This window comes from Eumetopias jubatus, unplaced genomic scaffold, assembly GCF_037043125.1.
Source record: "Eumetopias jubatus isolate StellerSeaLion01/CBP00866 unplaced genomic scaffold, mEumJub1_p1.0 scaffold_4, whole genome shotgun sequence".
Taxonomy (NCBI): Eukaryota; Metazoa; Chordata; class Mammalia; order Carnivora; family Otariidae; genus Eumetopias; species Eumetopias jubatus.
In genome coordinates this window covers 142,601,048-142,618,877 of record NW_028274810.1, presented here as the reverse complement: position 1 = coordinate 142,618,877, position 17,830 = coordinate 142,601,048, and the positions used below count along the sequence as shown (strand labels likewise).

The 17,830-nt window shown below is 35.1% G+C and overlaps 1 protein-coding gene across 4 annotated transcripts in view; it reads right to left on the bottom strand.

Annotated features, from left to right (window-relative positions):
- Positions 1–659: 659 nt before the first annotated feature.
- RRM2B (ribonucleotide reductase regulatory TP53 inducible subunit M2B) overlaps positions 660–17,830 on the bottom strand; it is a 36,969-nt gene continuing 19,798 nt past the window's right edge. For all 4 annotated transcript variants that reach the window (XM_028110710.2, XM_028110714.2, XM_028110682.2 and 1 more), the window contains 4 exons: positions 16,180–16,313; positions 11,710–11,814; positions 9,877–9,990; positions 660–3,422 (listed from right to left, as the gene is read on the bottom strand). In XM_028110710.2, the coding sequence (XP_027966511.1) occupies positions 3,270–3,422; positions 9,877–9,990; positions 11,710–11,814; positions 16,180–16,313 (506 nt within the window). In that variant the 3' untranslated portion in view covers positions 660–3,269. The remainder of the gene's footprint in view (positions 3,423–9,876; positions 9,991–11,709; positions 11,815–16,179; positions 16,314–17,830) is intronic.

Sequence of the window (17,830 nt, the reverse complement as noted above, 5' to 3'; positions counted from 1 at the left end):
TTAGTTGAAAAACATAATACCTGATGATAGGACTAAGCTGGCTTTCACGTAGCCCATGAGCAGATTTCTCTATCACTGAAAATCAGTTAGTGACATTTAGCCTTTAGCTTAATCTGTACAAATGCAATCTGGGGATTCCATGACACTGTTAGCATATTTAAATGTAAAATACAAAATTCTGAGTATCAAATAATGTTTTTTTTTTTTTAATATGCAAACTGCTGTTTTCTCCATACAGTTGGCCCTTGAACAACATGGGTTTGACCTGCATGGGTCCACTTAAATGCAGATTTTTTTCAATAAATAGAAGACAGGACTGTAAATGTATTTTCTCTTTCTTATGACTTTCTTAATAACATTTTCTTTAGCTTACTTTATTGTAAAATACAGTATATAATACATATAACACAAAATATGTGTTAGTCAACTGTGTTATTGGTAAGGCTTCTGGTCAACAGTAGGCTATTAGTAGCTAAGTTTTGGGGAAGTCAAAGGCTACATGTAGATTTTCATCTGCACAGGGGGGATGGTGTCCCTAACTCCGTGTTGTTCAAGGGTCAACTGTAATCATGTTTTTATGAATAAAAAATAAAATGGCAAAAGCAGCAGAAAAATTTGATGTTCCAAAATGAGACAACTAAGACAGGACTCGAGTAAGCTTGTATGTAAAAGTAATTGTTTATTATTGTATGTAACTGAACAACAAAGCAGTCTTGTCTGAAAGCACTGGGTCTGTCTTCCCAAATCTTTCCAAATCACGATTCTACATACTACAATGAAATATGTTTAATAAGTGCAATCTGTCATGAACTACAAGTTTTTATATTCCTAAATAATGAACTTAACTACTGTAACAATGATCTAAATACATGTGGCTGTTAAAAAAAAAAGTTGTAAACATACTCTGAATTTTTTCTTTACCTGAAAGTTAAAAAGAGATTCCATAATTGCGTCACTCCTTAAGAGCTAAGAACCAAAATACTAAACATAATAAATAAATATGCAACCTGGAGGCCTGGAAAAGGATCTAGAACACCGAATGTAATAAACCAGTGTATTAAAAATCCAGTATTTCAGTAATAAAACTTCTTCATCTCAATACAGTTAGGTTTATTGCTACTATAAATAAGCTTCATATTAAGGCACCTGCCATTACCTATGAGAAAGATGTGAATTCAAAACAATGGGAATATGCACTGAAATCTTTTTTCTTTCATTCTGATATCATTGCAGATATTGTTAATTTTAAACGTTCAGTTTTTGTATAGTAGTAGACACATCTTTGAACATACTACCTGAATATAGTTAAATAATTTATATAACACCTTGATTAAAGTACATGATACTTGAATGAGGAAAGACAAAATCACATCAAGATGGATGTAAAGGACTAAATACAAGAAAGATGATAATCTCTAAGAAAAATGAATTCTCCTGTAGGGACAGTGCTATGAGCAGATCTTGACCAAGTCATTTAACTTCTCTGAGCCTCACTCTCCCCCATCAGTAAAATGTCAATACTAGCAGCTCTTCAAACTCCAAAGGCTGTTGTGGGATCACCCGAGAGGACATAAAATATAAAAACAGCTGGCCAACTCTGCAGCACAGAACAAACTGAACAAATAAATGGCATTGTCATAGGTGGAAATATATCAAGTTTCGGACCTTCTCCCTAACAAAGCTATGACATGCTCCTCTTGCACACACTCGAGAACTCCCAGTTTTATAAAGTCAATTAGATAATTGCCGAATGAATGGAGCAAACATTTATGCACAGTGAAAATCTCTAAATTCTAGGTTGCAGAATTTTATAAAAATGTGCTGTAAGTGGAGAACCACACTGTTTTTGGGGGCTCAGGCTACCTCTTGACTCTTCCTAATGATAATGAGGGGTTCCCGGACTCTCCTCACCCAGTCTCCTCTGCAGAGACCTGTGTCTATGTGCTACTGTACTGGAGGCATAGTTCCATTATTTGGACTTATACCTTGTAACAGCATAAAAGAGTTTAAAGAGTATTAAAGAAGCACAGCTGAGGTCAGTCTCAGGTACATTACTCAGGCTGGCACAAATATGAATGGTTCAGTAATTCCCACCAGGTCTCCTTAACTCAGTCCCCAACTCCTTCCTCTGAAGGCCATAGTTCTAGGCCAACTTTTTCCAACCTATGTTCTGAGGAATACCAGGTAGGTAAGATGTTAACAGGTGAAAAACAGATTCGTATAAACTAAGTCTGGGACATGCAGGGGGGAATAAGCTTACGTACTGCAGAATTTCTCTGTCTTCGATGTACTGAACTGTATGTTCTAAAGAGGAAGGGAGGATAAACATTTCCCAGATTCATCTGACCACAGAATCCCCTTCCCCCCCCGCCCACAAAATATCTAGAGGGGCTAACAGCTCTTAGAATACTCTTTGGGAAATGGTATTCTAGCTAATTCACCTGGGCTTTAAACATTTCAGGGCTATGTCTGGCAATAGTGACTATTTTGATTTCCAAAGGAGGAGAATCATTTTACTTACAAGGTCAACTACCAGGACAACTTCCTGAATTCCACTTCATAAGTATCCTGCCCAAAGCAACTAAGAACGAAATTTCCTTTACCACATGCTGAGGCATTCAAAGAAGTTATTCTCAAGTTAATGAGAATTATAATCTTTTAAATGAAATCTTTATATTCTCCCTCAAACATTAAAAATACAAAGATTTAATCTAGATCTTAAGACCTAGAATCACAATTACTTGGAGGACAGGGGAGCATTTTATCACAACATCACCATAATTAACACTATTAGTAAATAGTAATAGTAGTGGTGGTGTTAATATTGGCTAAGCATTTATTTTGTGGCTTAATCCTCATATCCACGTGATAAATTTAGGACCTACTATTACTTTCATTTTAAAGATACGCACACTGAGATTTAGAGAGATTAACTGACTTGCCAAGAATCACACAAGTAGTAAGGGTAGAATGTCGAACTCATATCTGCCCCTCACCTCATGGTCTTAACCGCTACATAATACCATCTTATATTTTAGTGACAAAACAAAAGCATTTAAGTCACACGCTGGTTGTTAAACAGGAAAATTAGAGTGTATTTATATAAATCCAACTTGAATGAAATTTGGTTTTAGATTTCCTCTGGAGCAAACTTCTATTCCCTAAAGGAGGTACTTCAAGTTTTCGTTTTTTTGTTTTTTTTTGTTTTTTTAAAGCAAAGAAAAATGGACTGCTATTTACCAGTGGTAGGTTTATATATGGGAAGGGTTTTAAAAATCTGCATCCAAGGTGAAGACATTATCTGTAGTTTCTGCCATGACTGCAAAACGTTGATACTCTGCAACTCGTTTCTCAAAGAAATTTGTTTTCCCTTCTAAAGAAATGTTCTCCATAAAATCAAAGGGATTTTCTGCCTGAAAAACCTAAAAAGAAAAGACATGTCATTAGACATTCTGAAGAAGCCTAATCACACCCACAAGACAACAGATAACTAACAAGCTCAGGTCTCCTAACACCTGTCTAGTCATCTATAGGATCCATTATTCCAGAAGGTCCTAGAGGCACTCAAGGCTGATAAATTGTAAGACAACTGAGATCACCCACTAACCTCCTTAAGAAACTATACTAGCATTTCTGGTATTTTAAGAAGAGAAAGAAGACATGTATTACTGCAGAAATGAAAAATTTAATACCAAACTAAAATGTTTTTGCAGCTTGAGAGATCCAGTACACCTATATATTAGAGACCTTTACACAGGTGGGTATAACCATTAGGTAGTCACATATACATGATACTACAAAATACTGAATTACCAATAATGTACTGTGAACCTAAACATGTCTCCTTAGTTCATAACAGATAATTAACACATTGATGTTAAGGAATCATGATGAGAAAAAATAGAATAAATGCTATCCATAGGTGTTTCCAAACAAAAAGTGGAATATAGGTTAGTTAACAAGAAGCTTTTTTACTACTTCTGAATTCAAGAAGCAGACTCGGTGATACAGCTTGATGAAAAACCATGAAACATTTCAGTGATCCATGAGGAACAATAAAATAGGATTTTTGAATTTAGGAGTATTCCAGCAGGGATTATGAACACCACAGATAATATATTCAAATAACCCAATTAAAAATGGGCAAAGGGTCTGAATAGACAAATAGACATTTCTCTAAAGAAGGTATACAAACGCCAAGAAACACATGAAAAGATGCTCAAAATCATTACTCATTAGCGAGATGCAAATCAAGACTGCAATGAGATACTACTGCACACCCACTAGGATGGCTATAATAAAAAAGACTGATCACAGGTGCTGGTGAAGATGTGGAGAAACTGACACCCTCATACACTCCTGAATGTAAAATGGCGCCGTTGCTTTGAAAAATAGTCTGGCAGTTCCTCTAATAATTAAAAAGAGTTACCCTATGACCCAAGAATTTCACTTGTAGTTATATATCCAAAAGAAATGAAAACATCTGTCCAGGGGCGCCTGGGTGGCTCAGTCGTTAAGCTTCTGCCTTCGGCTCAGGTCATGATCTCAGGGTCCTGGGATTGAGCCCCGCATTGGGCTCCCTGCTCCGCGGGAAGCCTGCTTCTCCCTCTCCCACTCCCCCTGCTTGTGTTCCCTCTCTCGCTGTGTCTCTCTCTGTCAAATAAATAAATAAAATCTTAAAAAAAAAAAGAAAACATCCGTCCACACAGAAAACTTATAAGTGAATGTTCATATTTGCATTATTCATAATAGCCATAAGAGCCAAAACTACTGAAATGTCCATCAACCGATAAATGGATAAATAAAATTTGGTATAGTCATACAATGCTATTTGGCTATAAAAAGGAATAAAGTACTGACACATGCCACAGCATGAACGAACCCTGAAAACATACTAAGGAAAGAAGCCAGCCACAAAAGACCATATATTGTATGATTGCATTTATATGAAATGGGATATATAGAATAGGCAAATCTAAAGAGACAGAAATTAGATTAGTGGTGCCTAGGGCTGAGGCGGAGGTGCGGGAAAGAAAGGAATGTGACTGATTGCTAATGGGTATAGAGTTTCTTTTTGTGGGGTGCTAAAAATATTCTAAAACAGACTGTTGTGATAGTTGTACAACTCTGTGAATTTACTAAAAACCATTGAACTGTACGTTTGTTAATAGGTAAATTGCATGCTCTGTGACTTATATCTTAATAAAAAGCTTAATTATCTTAATAAAATATATTATAAAAACTATATATATACACACACACATATATATATATATATATATAGGTTCAACAAAAGATCATATGCTGTGTGTGGTTGAGTCATAGAATTCAGTGACATTGCCTGTCGGAAATGATATGCTAAGACGGAGTGAAAATTTGAACTAGCACAATATCGTGAAAAAAGCACTGAACCAATAGTTACAGATTCACTGGACTTTAAAAGTGGGGGCCTTCCAAAAAACCTGATTTAAATCATCCATGACATGGACAAGGTAACTAGGACAGAGTTAAATTAAATGCACATATTTTTCACAAAATCTGTACGGATCCACAAAAGGCCCTGAATAGCTAAAGCAATCTTGAGAAAGAAAAACAAAGCTGGAGGTACCACAATCTCAGATTTCAACATATACTAGAAAGCTACAGTAATCAAAACAATATGGTACTGGCATAGAAAATAGACACTTTGATCAAAAGTACAGGAAAGGGAGCCAAGAAATAAACCCACGTTTATATGCTCAAGTAATCTGCGACAAAGGAGGCAAGAACATACAATGAGGAAAAGATAGTCTTTTCAATAAAGAGTGCTGGGAAAACTGGACAGCTGCATGCAAAAGAATGAAATTGAACTACTTTCCTTCACCAAACACAAAAATAAACTCAAAATGGACGAAAGATCTAAATGTGAGACCTGAAACTATAAAACTCCTTAAAAAAAAAAAAGGGTAGGGGCGCCTGGGTGGTTCAGTCGGTTAAGTGTCTGCCTTCGGCTCAGGTCATGATCCCAGGGTCCTGGGATCGAGTCCCGCACCCAGCTCCCTGCTCCACTGGGAGTCTGCTTTTCCTTCTCCCTTGTCCCCCCACCCCCCACCCCGGCTCATGCTCTCTTGCTCTCATTGCTCACTCTCTCTCAAATACATAAATATAATCTTTTTAAAAAAAAAATGACAAGGAATAACAAGCATTGGTGAGGATGTGGAGAAAGGGAACCCTCATGCACTGTAGCTGGAGAATGTAAACTGTTGTAGCCCACTGTGGAAAACCATATGGAGTTTCCTCAAAAGCTTAAAAACAGAAATACCATATGATCCAGTAATTCCACTACTGAGTATTTACCCAAAGAAAACAAAAACACAAATTTGAAAAGATATATGCACCCTATGTTTACTGCATTATTTACAACAGCAGTAGATATGTGAATCTATCCCAAGTGTCCATCAACAGAAGAATGGATAAAGAAGATATGTATGTACACACACACACACACACACACACACACACACACACACACACACACACACACTGAAATATTACTGAGCATAAAAAAGAATGAGATCCGGGCTCCTGGGTGGCTCAGTCGGTTAAGTGTCTACCTTTGACTCAGGTTATGATCCCAGGTCCTTGGATCGAGTCCACGTCGGGCTCCCTGCTCAGCGGGAAGCCTGCTTCTCCTGCTCCCTCTGCCCTTCCCCCCCTGACTTGTGCTCTCTCTCAAATAAGTAAAATCTTTAAAAAAATGAATGAGATCCTGCCATCTGTGACAAAATGGATGGACCTAGAGGGAATTATCATAAGTGGAATAAGTCAGAGAAATACCATATGATTTCATTTCTACGTGGAATCTAAAAAAACCCCAAAACATATGAACAAACAAAAAACCAGAAACAGACTCCTAAATACAGAGAATGAACTGGTAACAGCCGGGGAGGGGGAGGGGGAAGGATGGGTGAAATATGTGAAGGGAATTAAAAGTACAAACTTTCAGCTATAAAATAAGTCAGTCCGGAGATGAAAAGTACAGCACAGGAAATATAGCCAATAATATTGTAATAACATTGTATGGTGACAAGTGGTAACCACCCTTATCATGGGAAGCACTGGGTAATGTATAGAATTGTCAGTCAGTTGCACACCTGAAACTAGTATCACACCGTATGTCAACTACATTTCACTAATACCAAAAAATAAATTTAGTGGCTTGTTTTTGACACACAGAAGTATCCCAAACTAAAAAAGAAGTTGAAAACATCATTAATATGGCTCCTACTTAGAATTCTGTATAAATGACAACCATTTGTTAATTGAATCTCTTATTTTGCCAAAAACTGTCATTATAAGAACAGTTCTTTTTCTGCGTGGAGCACTGGGTATTATGCACAACCAATGAATCATGGAACACTACATTAAAAACTAATGATGTAATGTATGGTGATTAACATAACAATAAAAATTTAAAAAAAAAGAAAAAATCTATGTACAAAAAAAAAGAACAGTTCTTTTTCTAGTTCCTTGATTTCAAAGTGTAGTTCATGTATTTTAAACTGTCTTGTTTTCTTAACATACACATTCAAGGCTATAACTTTTCCTTTGAGGATCTATTTAGCTGCATTCTACAAGTTTTGATATACAGTAACTTTACCATCATTTAGTTCATATTTTCTATTTATATTTTCATTTTAATCTCATTTTAAAGGATATCTTCTCAATTGACAGAAGTTTTTGGCAATCTTTCATTGTTAATTTCTAATTTTACTGCATTAAAATCTAAAAGGTCTATATAATTTCTGCTTTTTGGAATTTATTGAGATATGTTGAAGGCCTGTGGAAAAATGACATTTCATACTATGTTTAGATTTTCTTCTGTAGGCGGGATGTTTTATAGATCTACAGTGATCAAGTTCCCAAAGGGAAAATTAGGCCCAGGAGCCCACAGTTTTCTAAAAGTCAGGAGAACATGGATGTAAGAGTGTAAGGATATGGTGGTCAGTTAAAGGACAGTGAGCTCACTGTAAGGCTCAAGTGAGCAAATTAATTTTCCTGTAACAAACATATTGGTATAACTTAAGAACAAACACAATTTTTATTTTTTTTTAATTTTTTTAAAGGTTTTATTTATTCATTTGACAGAAACAGAGATAGCGAGAGCAGGAACACAAGCAGGAGTGGGAGAGGGAGAAGCAGGCTTCCCCCCGAGGAGGGAGCCCAACGTGGGACTCGATCCCAGGACCCTGGAATCATGACCTGAGCTCTAGGCAGACGCTTAACGACTGAGCCACCCAGGAGCCTGAACAAACACAATTTTTAAAAATATACAGTTTATAAATTTAAGAGATCACACTAATGCAATTATAATCTTGATTTCTCCAATTATCAGTAAACACAGAATTTTATAACTAAAATAATAAAATATAGTTCATCTTACAAAAAGCTTTGTCCTACCTGACTCTTTCATGACGGTATTTCTGTGGTTACCAGAATATAAATGCATTACTGAGAAAGGTAATGATTTACTCCAGCATCATGGATTTCATAAGGCGTCTCATTAAATACAATTTAAACTTACATTTCCATGCTAAGAAGTTAAAACCTATAATTTCTAATTACCATCGTATTAGAGTACATAGTAAAGTTCTATGAATGTTCCAATTACGGTGAATACAACATGACCACTTAGTGTGAATTTACTGTATGTCTGATACTATTTGAAGTGCTTTAAGTATACCAACTCATCAACAATCCTTTGTGGTAAGTATTATTATTATCATCTCCCTCTTATGGATGAGGAAATGGGGATAAGAGGTTAAGCAACTTGCTTAAGATCATATAGCAAGAAGGTGGCAGCACCAGGATTGGAACCCAGGTAGACTGGCTGCAACCTCCATCTGTTATGTGAGAAGCATACCTCTTTATGAAATTCAGGTATATTATCTCTGATAAACAAAATAAAAAATAACTTAAAAGACAACTGAGTTCAAAGGGTCAAATTATGAGAGTTAATGTCTTCCTAGTAACTATTCATATTTAAAAGTTCAGGGGTGCCCAGGTTGCTCAGTCAGTTAAGCATCTGACTCTTAGTTTTAGCTCAGGTTATGATCTCAGGGTCATGAGATGGAGCCTGTATGGGGCTCTGCGCTCAGTTTGGAGTCTGCTTAAGATTCTTTCCCTCTCCCTCTGCCTCTCCCCACCAAGCTCTCTCTCTCTCTCAAATAAATAAATAAATCTTTAAAAAAAATAAAAAAATACAAATATTAATTTCTCATAGACTAATCTTACTAAACAAATAAAAGATAAACAGGCCTTAAAAGAAATACTAATATGGGGTACCTGGATGGCTCAGTCAGTTAAGAGGCAGACTCCTGATTTCAACTCAGGTCATGATCTCAGGGTCCTGGGATTGAGCCCCATGGCGGCCTCCACGCTCAGCAGGGAGTCTGCTTGAGGATGTTCTCTCTCTCCCTCTTTCTCTGCCCTTCCCCCCACTCAAGCTCTCTCTCTCTCTCTCTCTAAAATAAATAAATCCTTTAAAAAATATTAACATAAAAATTACAACATAGACCCATGGGGATTTATGAGGGTAAACATATATATATGCATAATAAACCTAATTTATTTAAAGATAATCCTATTAAATACCTATAATTATTACAAGTAATTTATTGAGCTTATTAATTCTAAGATTTATCAGCCTCCTACTTCTGTTATGAACTCCCAAGTTTCAAAGGATTTCATAAGACCAATCTGATCATGCAAAACAAGGCTGTCACAGACATTTTAAAAGTAAACTGGTATGTAACAAATGTTTTCAATGAAATACAGTATTTTAGTGGCCTTGCCATAACATTTTAGCTAGTAGTAATACATTTTTAAATACCTTACCTTTGAGAATCCAAGTTCCACAAGTAATCTGTCAGCTACAAACTCAATATACTGTTTCATCAAAACACAGTTCATTCCAATGAGGCCAACTGGCAAGGCTTCTGTTAAAAACTCCTGAGATATGAACAAAAACAGAATAAAATACAGAGATAGAACAATAAATACATATTTTCCAAATAAAAATAGGATTTTAGTTTTTTAATCTTCTAAGTCCCTGAGGAAAGTATACTAAAAGTAAATTCTTTCAACATGGCAATGTCCACTTGTTTAAAAATGTTTGCGGTATTACTATTCACAGTATTTCACATTCCCAAATAGCCTAAGCAAATTGAAACTATCAAACTATTGGTATTTTACACAGTAGCATTATGGGACCCTAAGGCTTTCTCCATCAAAAAAAAAGTGAGATACTTTGTTCTGAAATATCTGGAAAAAGATTCACCAAAGATGATCACTGTGGGGAACATGATTATGGAAGGGAATTGGGAAAGACAGAAACACACTTAACAAAGAAAATGAGAAAAAAATAAAAATGGATGTGGGGGTTGGGAGATAAATTGAACTCCATCTATATTGAAAGACACTGGTAAAGTGTTAATAGGAGAAAAATAAAAACATTAGGGTGCCTGGGTGGCTCAGTCGGTTAAGCATCTGCCTTCAGCTCAGGTCATGATCTCAGGATCCTGGGATTAAGTCCCAAATCGAGTCCCACATCGGGCTCCCTGCTCAGTGGGGAGACTGCTTTTCCCTCTGCCCCTCTTCCCCACTTTTAAAAATAAAAAAAAATTAAAATAAAAACATTAACCATTTGAATTTAATTCTCAAAATGATTAAAAATACCAAAATGCATTTTATGCATTTTCTCCTTCCCAATATGAAAACCACAGCTATTGAACTATACAGTATTTTTTAAAAGAGTTTAGAAAACTTATTTTTTACTAAATAAGTCAAGCAGAAAGACAATTATCATATGGTTTCACTCATATGCGGAACGTACGGAATAGAGTGGAGGACCACAGGGGAAGGGAGGGAAAATTGTGAAGAAATCAGAGAGGGAGACAAACCATGAGAGACTCTGGACTCCGGGAAACAAACTGAGGGTTACAGAAGGGAGGGGGGTAGGGAATGGGGTAAGTGCGTGATGGGCATTAAGGAGGGCATGTGTTGTGATGAGCACTGGGTGTTAATAAGCAACTAATGAATTGTTGAACACTACATCAAAAACTAATGATGTACTATATGTTGGCTAACTGAACATAATAAATTTTTTTTTTAAATTTTACTTTTGAACTAGTTCCTTCAAATGATAAAAAAACATCCTAAGTGGAACATCTAGGTCTTTGTAGTTAGAGATTTTACATTCTATATATTAAGTTTTACTATTTGCTAATTCATTGATTTACGAATTCTATAAACATTTAGTTCACGCTTCAAGCTAGATACCTTGCTCGGTTTTGAACATACAAAACAAACAAGAAACCATCACTGCCCTTCAGTAGCTGAAAATCTAAAAAAAAAATTTAAAGCTAAAGTAATTCAAATAGTTTGCTATGGCATAGAATGTGACAGATCAACGAGACAGAAAAAAACAGTCCTGAAATAGATTTTAGTATACATAAAATTTTAACATATAACATTTACTTACAAACCAAATTATAAACTGACATAATAATTGAAATGCATCATCTGTTGATACTGTCAGGTTGACTATATAATTGTGGATATTTGCTTTGACCCTATAAGTGGCAATTTCTTGAGTCAACCCAATACAATAATGGTATAAACATCAGAGAAAAAAGAGAATATGCTAATCATACCAGCTTCCCTGCTTACCTGCTCAATTTCAACAGCATTAACAATGATCTCCCTGACCCTTTCTTCTGAAGGCTTATTTACTAAGTATTGAAACATCAGGCAAGCAAAGTCACAGTGAAGCCCCTAAAAGAGAAGAAAAATACCATTGTCAAAGAATGTTTAATCACCTATTTTTACTCTGTCATGTGTCAGGCATCATAGAAAGTAGGCTCTAGGAATGCAACACAGAATTTCTGGAAGCTAGAAGAGGGAGTCATAGTACCAGGAACTACTTTCCCTCAAATCTTATTAAAATGCCAGTTATAATAACCTATCATGAAAATTTTTCAGTGCCAGCAAATCTTAATTTGTCAACATGAAAGATGAATTATTAACAAATCTGCAACCAAAATCATTTTGGAAAGGAAAACAAGGCAAGGGCTGAAATGAAAATTCTTTCATTTCTAATGTCTAAAAATATTAAGAAATGATTGAAAACAGTAAGTGTGTAAAGAAAGGGTGAAATTCAGATTTCAAAAAAGACAACATTTATATTAAATAAGAATGGCTCAAGATAAAAATAAATTCAGTGCAATGAAAATGGGAAGAATTAAGAATGCTATCTGAAGCTGTACACAGCAGAAATGACACTGCAGATAACCAAAGAAGAAAATAAACTTGTGAAGCACCTTGAGAACAGAATGGTTATGCAAATGCAAGAAATGGGATAGAGCGTTAAATACAGAACAGAGCAAGGAGATCCAACCTACATTAATCAGGATTCCAAAACACAGAACAGATGGTATAAAGCTGAAAACAACAGAAGTAATTGCAAAAAGTCAAAACAAAAAAAGAAAAGAGGCTAGAGACAGAGAAAGATGATGCCATGCCAAACAAAATTAAGCTAGAGACTGTAAAATTAAGCAAGGCAGAATCAATGAACATTTCTAACTACAAAGAAAAAGAAATAATTTTGTAAGCCACCAAGGGATAAGGAGGATGAAGGAATGTGCAACTTAAAGGATTACAAATCAGTGTACGCTTGGGTTTTTCTAAATAAATCAACAAAAACCAAAGCCAAATGAAAGATAAGACTCAAATCAATGGTTGTATTCCGAGGATTATTTTCCTAGTTATCATTCCCAGAAGAAACCATCAGAGAAAAACCTCTTTGAACAGCTAATCTTTAGTAGATTTGTAGGCAAACATTTTTCCCAGACTGGACTCAAGAGGATACTTCAAATTACCAAAGGCTGAATTTCAAATAAACCATGAAAGCTGTTAAAGAAAGTGTTGATTAGAACTGACAGCCAGCTACCTATTACAGAGATGAGTAAATCAAAGGTAGGCACTCATATTGTTAAATCAATAAGTGAATAAAATTAATTTTGAGGTTCAAAGCAATTCCAATCAAAATCTCAATAGGATTGTTTTTAGTTAAAAGAATCGGAGACTAGAACTTAATTATTTGAACAACTAAAAAGAAAGGATAATAGGATAATTAAGTAACGTCATAGAGGTGCCAATTATCGCTATAATATAAAACAAAATCAACAATCATATCACAATATATAAATGTAGAAAATTAACATGTTATATATCTTAAATTGGCATGATATTATGTCAAATGTATTTCAATTAAAAAATCAATCTGGAAGTATAAATGGACAGAATCTTGTAAAAACAGTTTTAATAGGAAAGTTATGAGATATATCCTACTAGTTATCAAAACATAAAAAACTACAATAATTAAAAGTGTTTGGGGGCTCCTGGGTGGCTCAGTTGGTTAAGCGTCCCACTCTTGATTTTGGCTCAAGTCATAATCTCAGGGTTGTGAGATCAAGCCATGTGTCAGGCTCTGTGCCAGGCATGGAGCCTGCTTGAGATTCTCTCTCCCTCTCCCTCTGCCCCTCCCCCTCCTTAAAAAAAAATGTTTGGCACTAAATTTGACATATAGGTTAATGAAAAGAAAAAAATAGCCCCAAAACAGATTTTAGTACATTTAAAAACCTTAATAAATAATAAAGAAGACATCACAAGTCAACGGAGAAGGATGGATTACTTAACAAAGAGAACTAGAAAAATTTCCTGAGGGTATGAAATAAAATTAAATTCTCACTTATCCTATACTACATTTATATTAAATTCTATACTTATACTAAACAAAGTCCAATTGTATTACAGAGCTAGATGTTATAAAGTCAAGAGGAAAATAGGTGTGATTACTTAACTAATCTCTAAAAGTGGATCACATCAACTTCAGATTTTTGTATGTTACAAGAAAAAATAAAATTAAAAAGCAAAAGACTGGGGTGCCTGGATGGTTCAGTCATTAAGTGTCTGCCTTTGGCTCAGGGCATGATCCCAGGGTCCTGGGATCGAGCCCCGCTTCGGGCTCCCTGCTCCATGGGAAGCCTGCTTCACCCTCTCCCACTCTCCCTGCTTGTGTTCCCTCTCTCGTTGTGTCTCTCTCTGTCAAATAAATAAATAAGAGTAAAAAAAAAAAAAACGCAAAGGACAAACTGGGAAAATATTTGCAAAAATATGACAAAAATATTTTATATTATATTCATACAATAAATATAACAAATTCAATAAATAAACACTTACTGAAAGAGCCCTATCAGTCTCTATGCACTAGGAATATATATCAACAGAAACAGAGGCAAGAGACAAGAATAGGTAAATACAGAAAAAGATACAAATGACTAATGCCATTATGAAAAAAGTTCACTCTAAGTAGTAATCAAATAAATGCAAATAAAACCAGCAATGAGAAACCATTTACCCATATCAACTTTGTCAAATATTTAAAACATAAATCCAAATTCTGGTAAGGTTATGGTAAGAAAAGACATGTTCACATGTTCCTGGGTGGGGCTTTCTATCAAATTTCTGGGAAGAAATCTACAAATTAGTATGAATAACCTTCAAAATGTTCATACCTAATAACATAGTAATTCTACTTCTAGGCAATCTAGCTAAGGAAAATAATATGAAATTGGGATAAAGCTTATACACAAAAGATACTCATTTTACATTATAGCAAGAGGAATAAACAAAAAACCTGGAAAAAAACTAAATTTTCAAGTATAGAATAGTCAAATGATAGATTGTTTCATTAAAATATTATCTAACAAACCACTTTTTTAAAACTACTCTTTCCAAAAAATGCTTGATTTCATAGAAAAATGCTCACAATGTTCTGTTAAAAAAACTCAGCTCACAAAAATATGAAAAAAGCAGAATATTTCAAATTATAAAATTACGATGTTCATATATATCTACATAGGTTTAAATGTAGAAAACTGTCTAAAAAGAAATACAATGAAATACTAAAAGTGATTATCTCTGTTAAGATTGAGTGATTTTATTCTCTTAATTCTCTATTATCACCACATATGACATTTATGATAAAAATTATTAGAAACTGAAAGTCAGGAAACAACCAAAATTATACAAAGCATTTTATGGCACTTATAAACTATTTTCACACATACCGGTTCATTTTATTATAACAAAACCCTGTCAAGATTTATAGTTGAAGAAACTGAGGCTCCAAGAAGTTAATAACTTGACAAGGTCACTTAGAAATAAGCTGAGGGGCCAGGATTAGTGTAGTCCATACATGTGAACTGAAGGCTGTGATGGCCTAAACCCTGAGAACAGGAAGAAAAATAAGACAAGGTGCCTGCACACAGGGAGCCTAGAGTCCAGCAGAGGAGAGAGGTTAAGAAGTGCAGTACGTGTTATGGACTCTCAGACAGGGGCAGATTCCCGTTTCAAAGGGATACATAAAGGAAAGAGGGGTCAATTCTATCTAATTGAGTCAGGGAAGTTTTGAGTTGCCACTTTTAAGAAGGTGATCAACAGATTAAAAAAAAAAGGCAGGAAGATGGAAACATTATCGCAGGCAAAGGGAGACAAGATTTAGTTACTGGCTGGATGTGGCTGAGAAAGAAAAAAGCAATCTAAAATGACACCCAGATTTCAAATTTGGATGATTGGTTAGAAGGTAGCATCACTGAATGAGACAGGGAAAACGGAAGAACAAATTTGGGGAGAAAGATGATGAGTTTGATTTTTAAAATATTAGGTTTGAGATACCTGTGGAGCCTTTCAGGAGAAACTAACATGCACTTGAACACCTGGCTTTGGAGCTCAGGAAAGAATGTCTGCGCTCAGGTTTGGGTTGTTTACGAGCATCTACATGGTAGCTGATCCCAGGGAAATAGATAAGATCAGCCAGGAGGTCATGTACAGTGAGGAAGAGGCCAAGGTGGGAACCCAGGATTTGATGATATTTAAGGATGAGCAGGGGAGACTGAGGAGGGACAGTAAGAGTCAGGAGAAAAACACAATTCTTAAAAACCGAGGAAGAAATTACTTTCTACTTTGTTTTGATTACCAGGATATCTGTGTCATCATCAGCATTTTCCAGGGGAAAGAAAAATAAATGAACACCAAATATGAATACAAATATAACTAGAAGAATACTTCATTCCTTACTTCATCTCTGCTGATGAGTTCATTGGAAAACGTGAGTCCGGGCATGAGACCTCTTTTCTTTAGCCAGAATATAGCAGCAAAAGATCCTGAGAAGAAAATTCCTTCTACAGCAGCAAAAGCCACAACTCTTTCCCCTGGGAGACATAAAATAATTTTATTTCCTGAAATATCACACCCTGTCGACATTTTCAAACACTCATCTATAAAATACACATATTTTTACATATATATTTATACCAATGTCACAACTATTTTACCAAGAAACAAAATCAACAAATTAGTGCCGTGGCCAAGGGTCTTCAGAGGAGGAAATACGCCACCTCTATCTACTAGGTATGTAGGTATGTCTACTTCAAATCTTATATCAGACATTGGACTCCTATTGGTCTTGGTATCTGGACAAAGGAGATCTTTCCCTACTCAAAAAAGAAAGAAAAAAAAAAAGTGATTTATCTGTACACCACACATGCCTATGAGTGTAGTATGTGCACGTAAGTGTGTGCATGTATTGGAATAGAGAGTAGAAGATAAGATTTTATGACAAATGTCTCCCTCTTTATGGTTGTGGAAAGGGAAGTTGCTGAGGTTTTTATTTTTAGAAACCTAAGATATCTTACAGATTAGCAGTAAACATTTCAAAAAACATTGCCATGCATCTGCAATTAAAAAAAATATGACCCCAGCTAAAGAGAATATCTGTTGGATAAAATATCCCATCACATAAGCAAAAATACTATCTTCTGCTAAATATATAAGGCCCAATTTCAAAGGTTACTCACTGTTAGGCAAGGACTTTTCAGAAACCCATCTCCTAAAAGGTCTATAATGGAACCACATCTGTAACACTGTCTCTAGGGGTTGATTGTAAGTCTAACCCAAACAAATGTCACCACATTGCATATGCTCAAGAGAAATATTTATATACATGTCTGTCTAGGGAGAAATGTTTGGTCTCCAAGACTACAGGATAAAGGCAGCTGAGTGCTTGAACCAACTACAGGCCTGTTTCGTCAATAACATCATAGCTTGTATCCCAGTACTGTTTCAGGACCAAACACAGAGCAGGTGCCTAATAAATGTGTTCTGAACTGAATCAATGAAAAATATCTAAGCACTAGATGATAAAAGACATTACTATTCATTCTATGAAAACTGCTAAAATCTGATCCAGAATACTTATAACTTCCAGAACAAAGGTAATTATATTTAAATTTCAAAAAGAAAGATGACTTAAATTTAAATATTTCTTAAATATTTCTGGCAATCTCCAAATAGTGCTCTGGTTTGTCCTCACTCTTTTCCCTGATTATCTTAAATAAATCAAATCAGATCAATTATATTAAATTCTTGCTTATTAGTAGCCCAAAACATCAGGAAAACTTCTGTGGCATTTTATTTTTTTACAGACACAATTTTAAAAGTCACATTGAAAAAAATAACAGAAGAAATGTAAATTAAATAAATACTTATTGAGTATATACTGCGTAGAAGGAATTCTTAAGAGAAGAATCTTTAGTGTACTATATACTAAATACAAAATATAATAAATCACTATGGTCTGCTGATTCTTGAAAATAAAAATGGCTCTTTAGATTATATTTTTTAAGATGAAGGTCTGTCCTTATTTTAACATATAGATTACTATATTTTA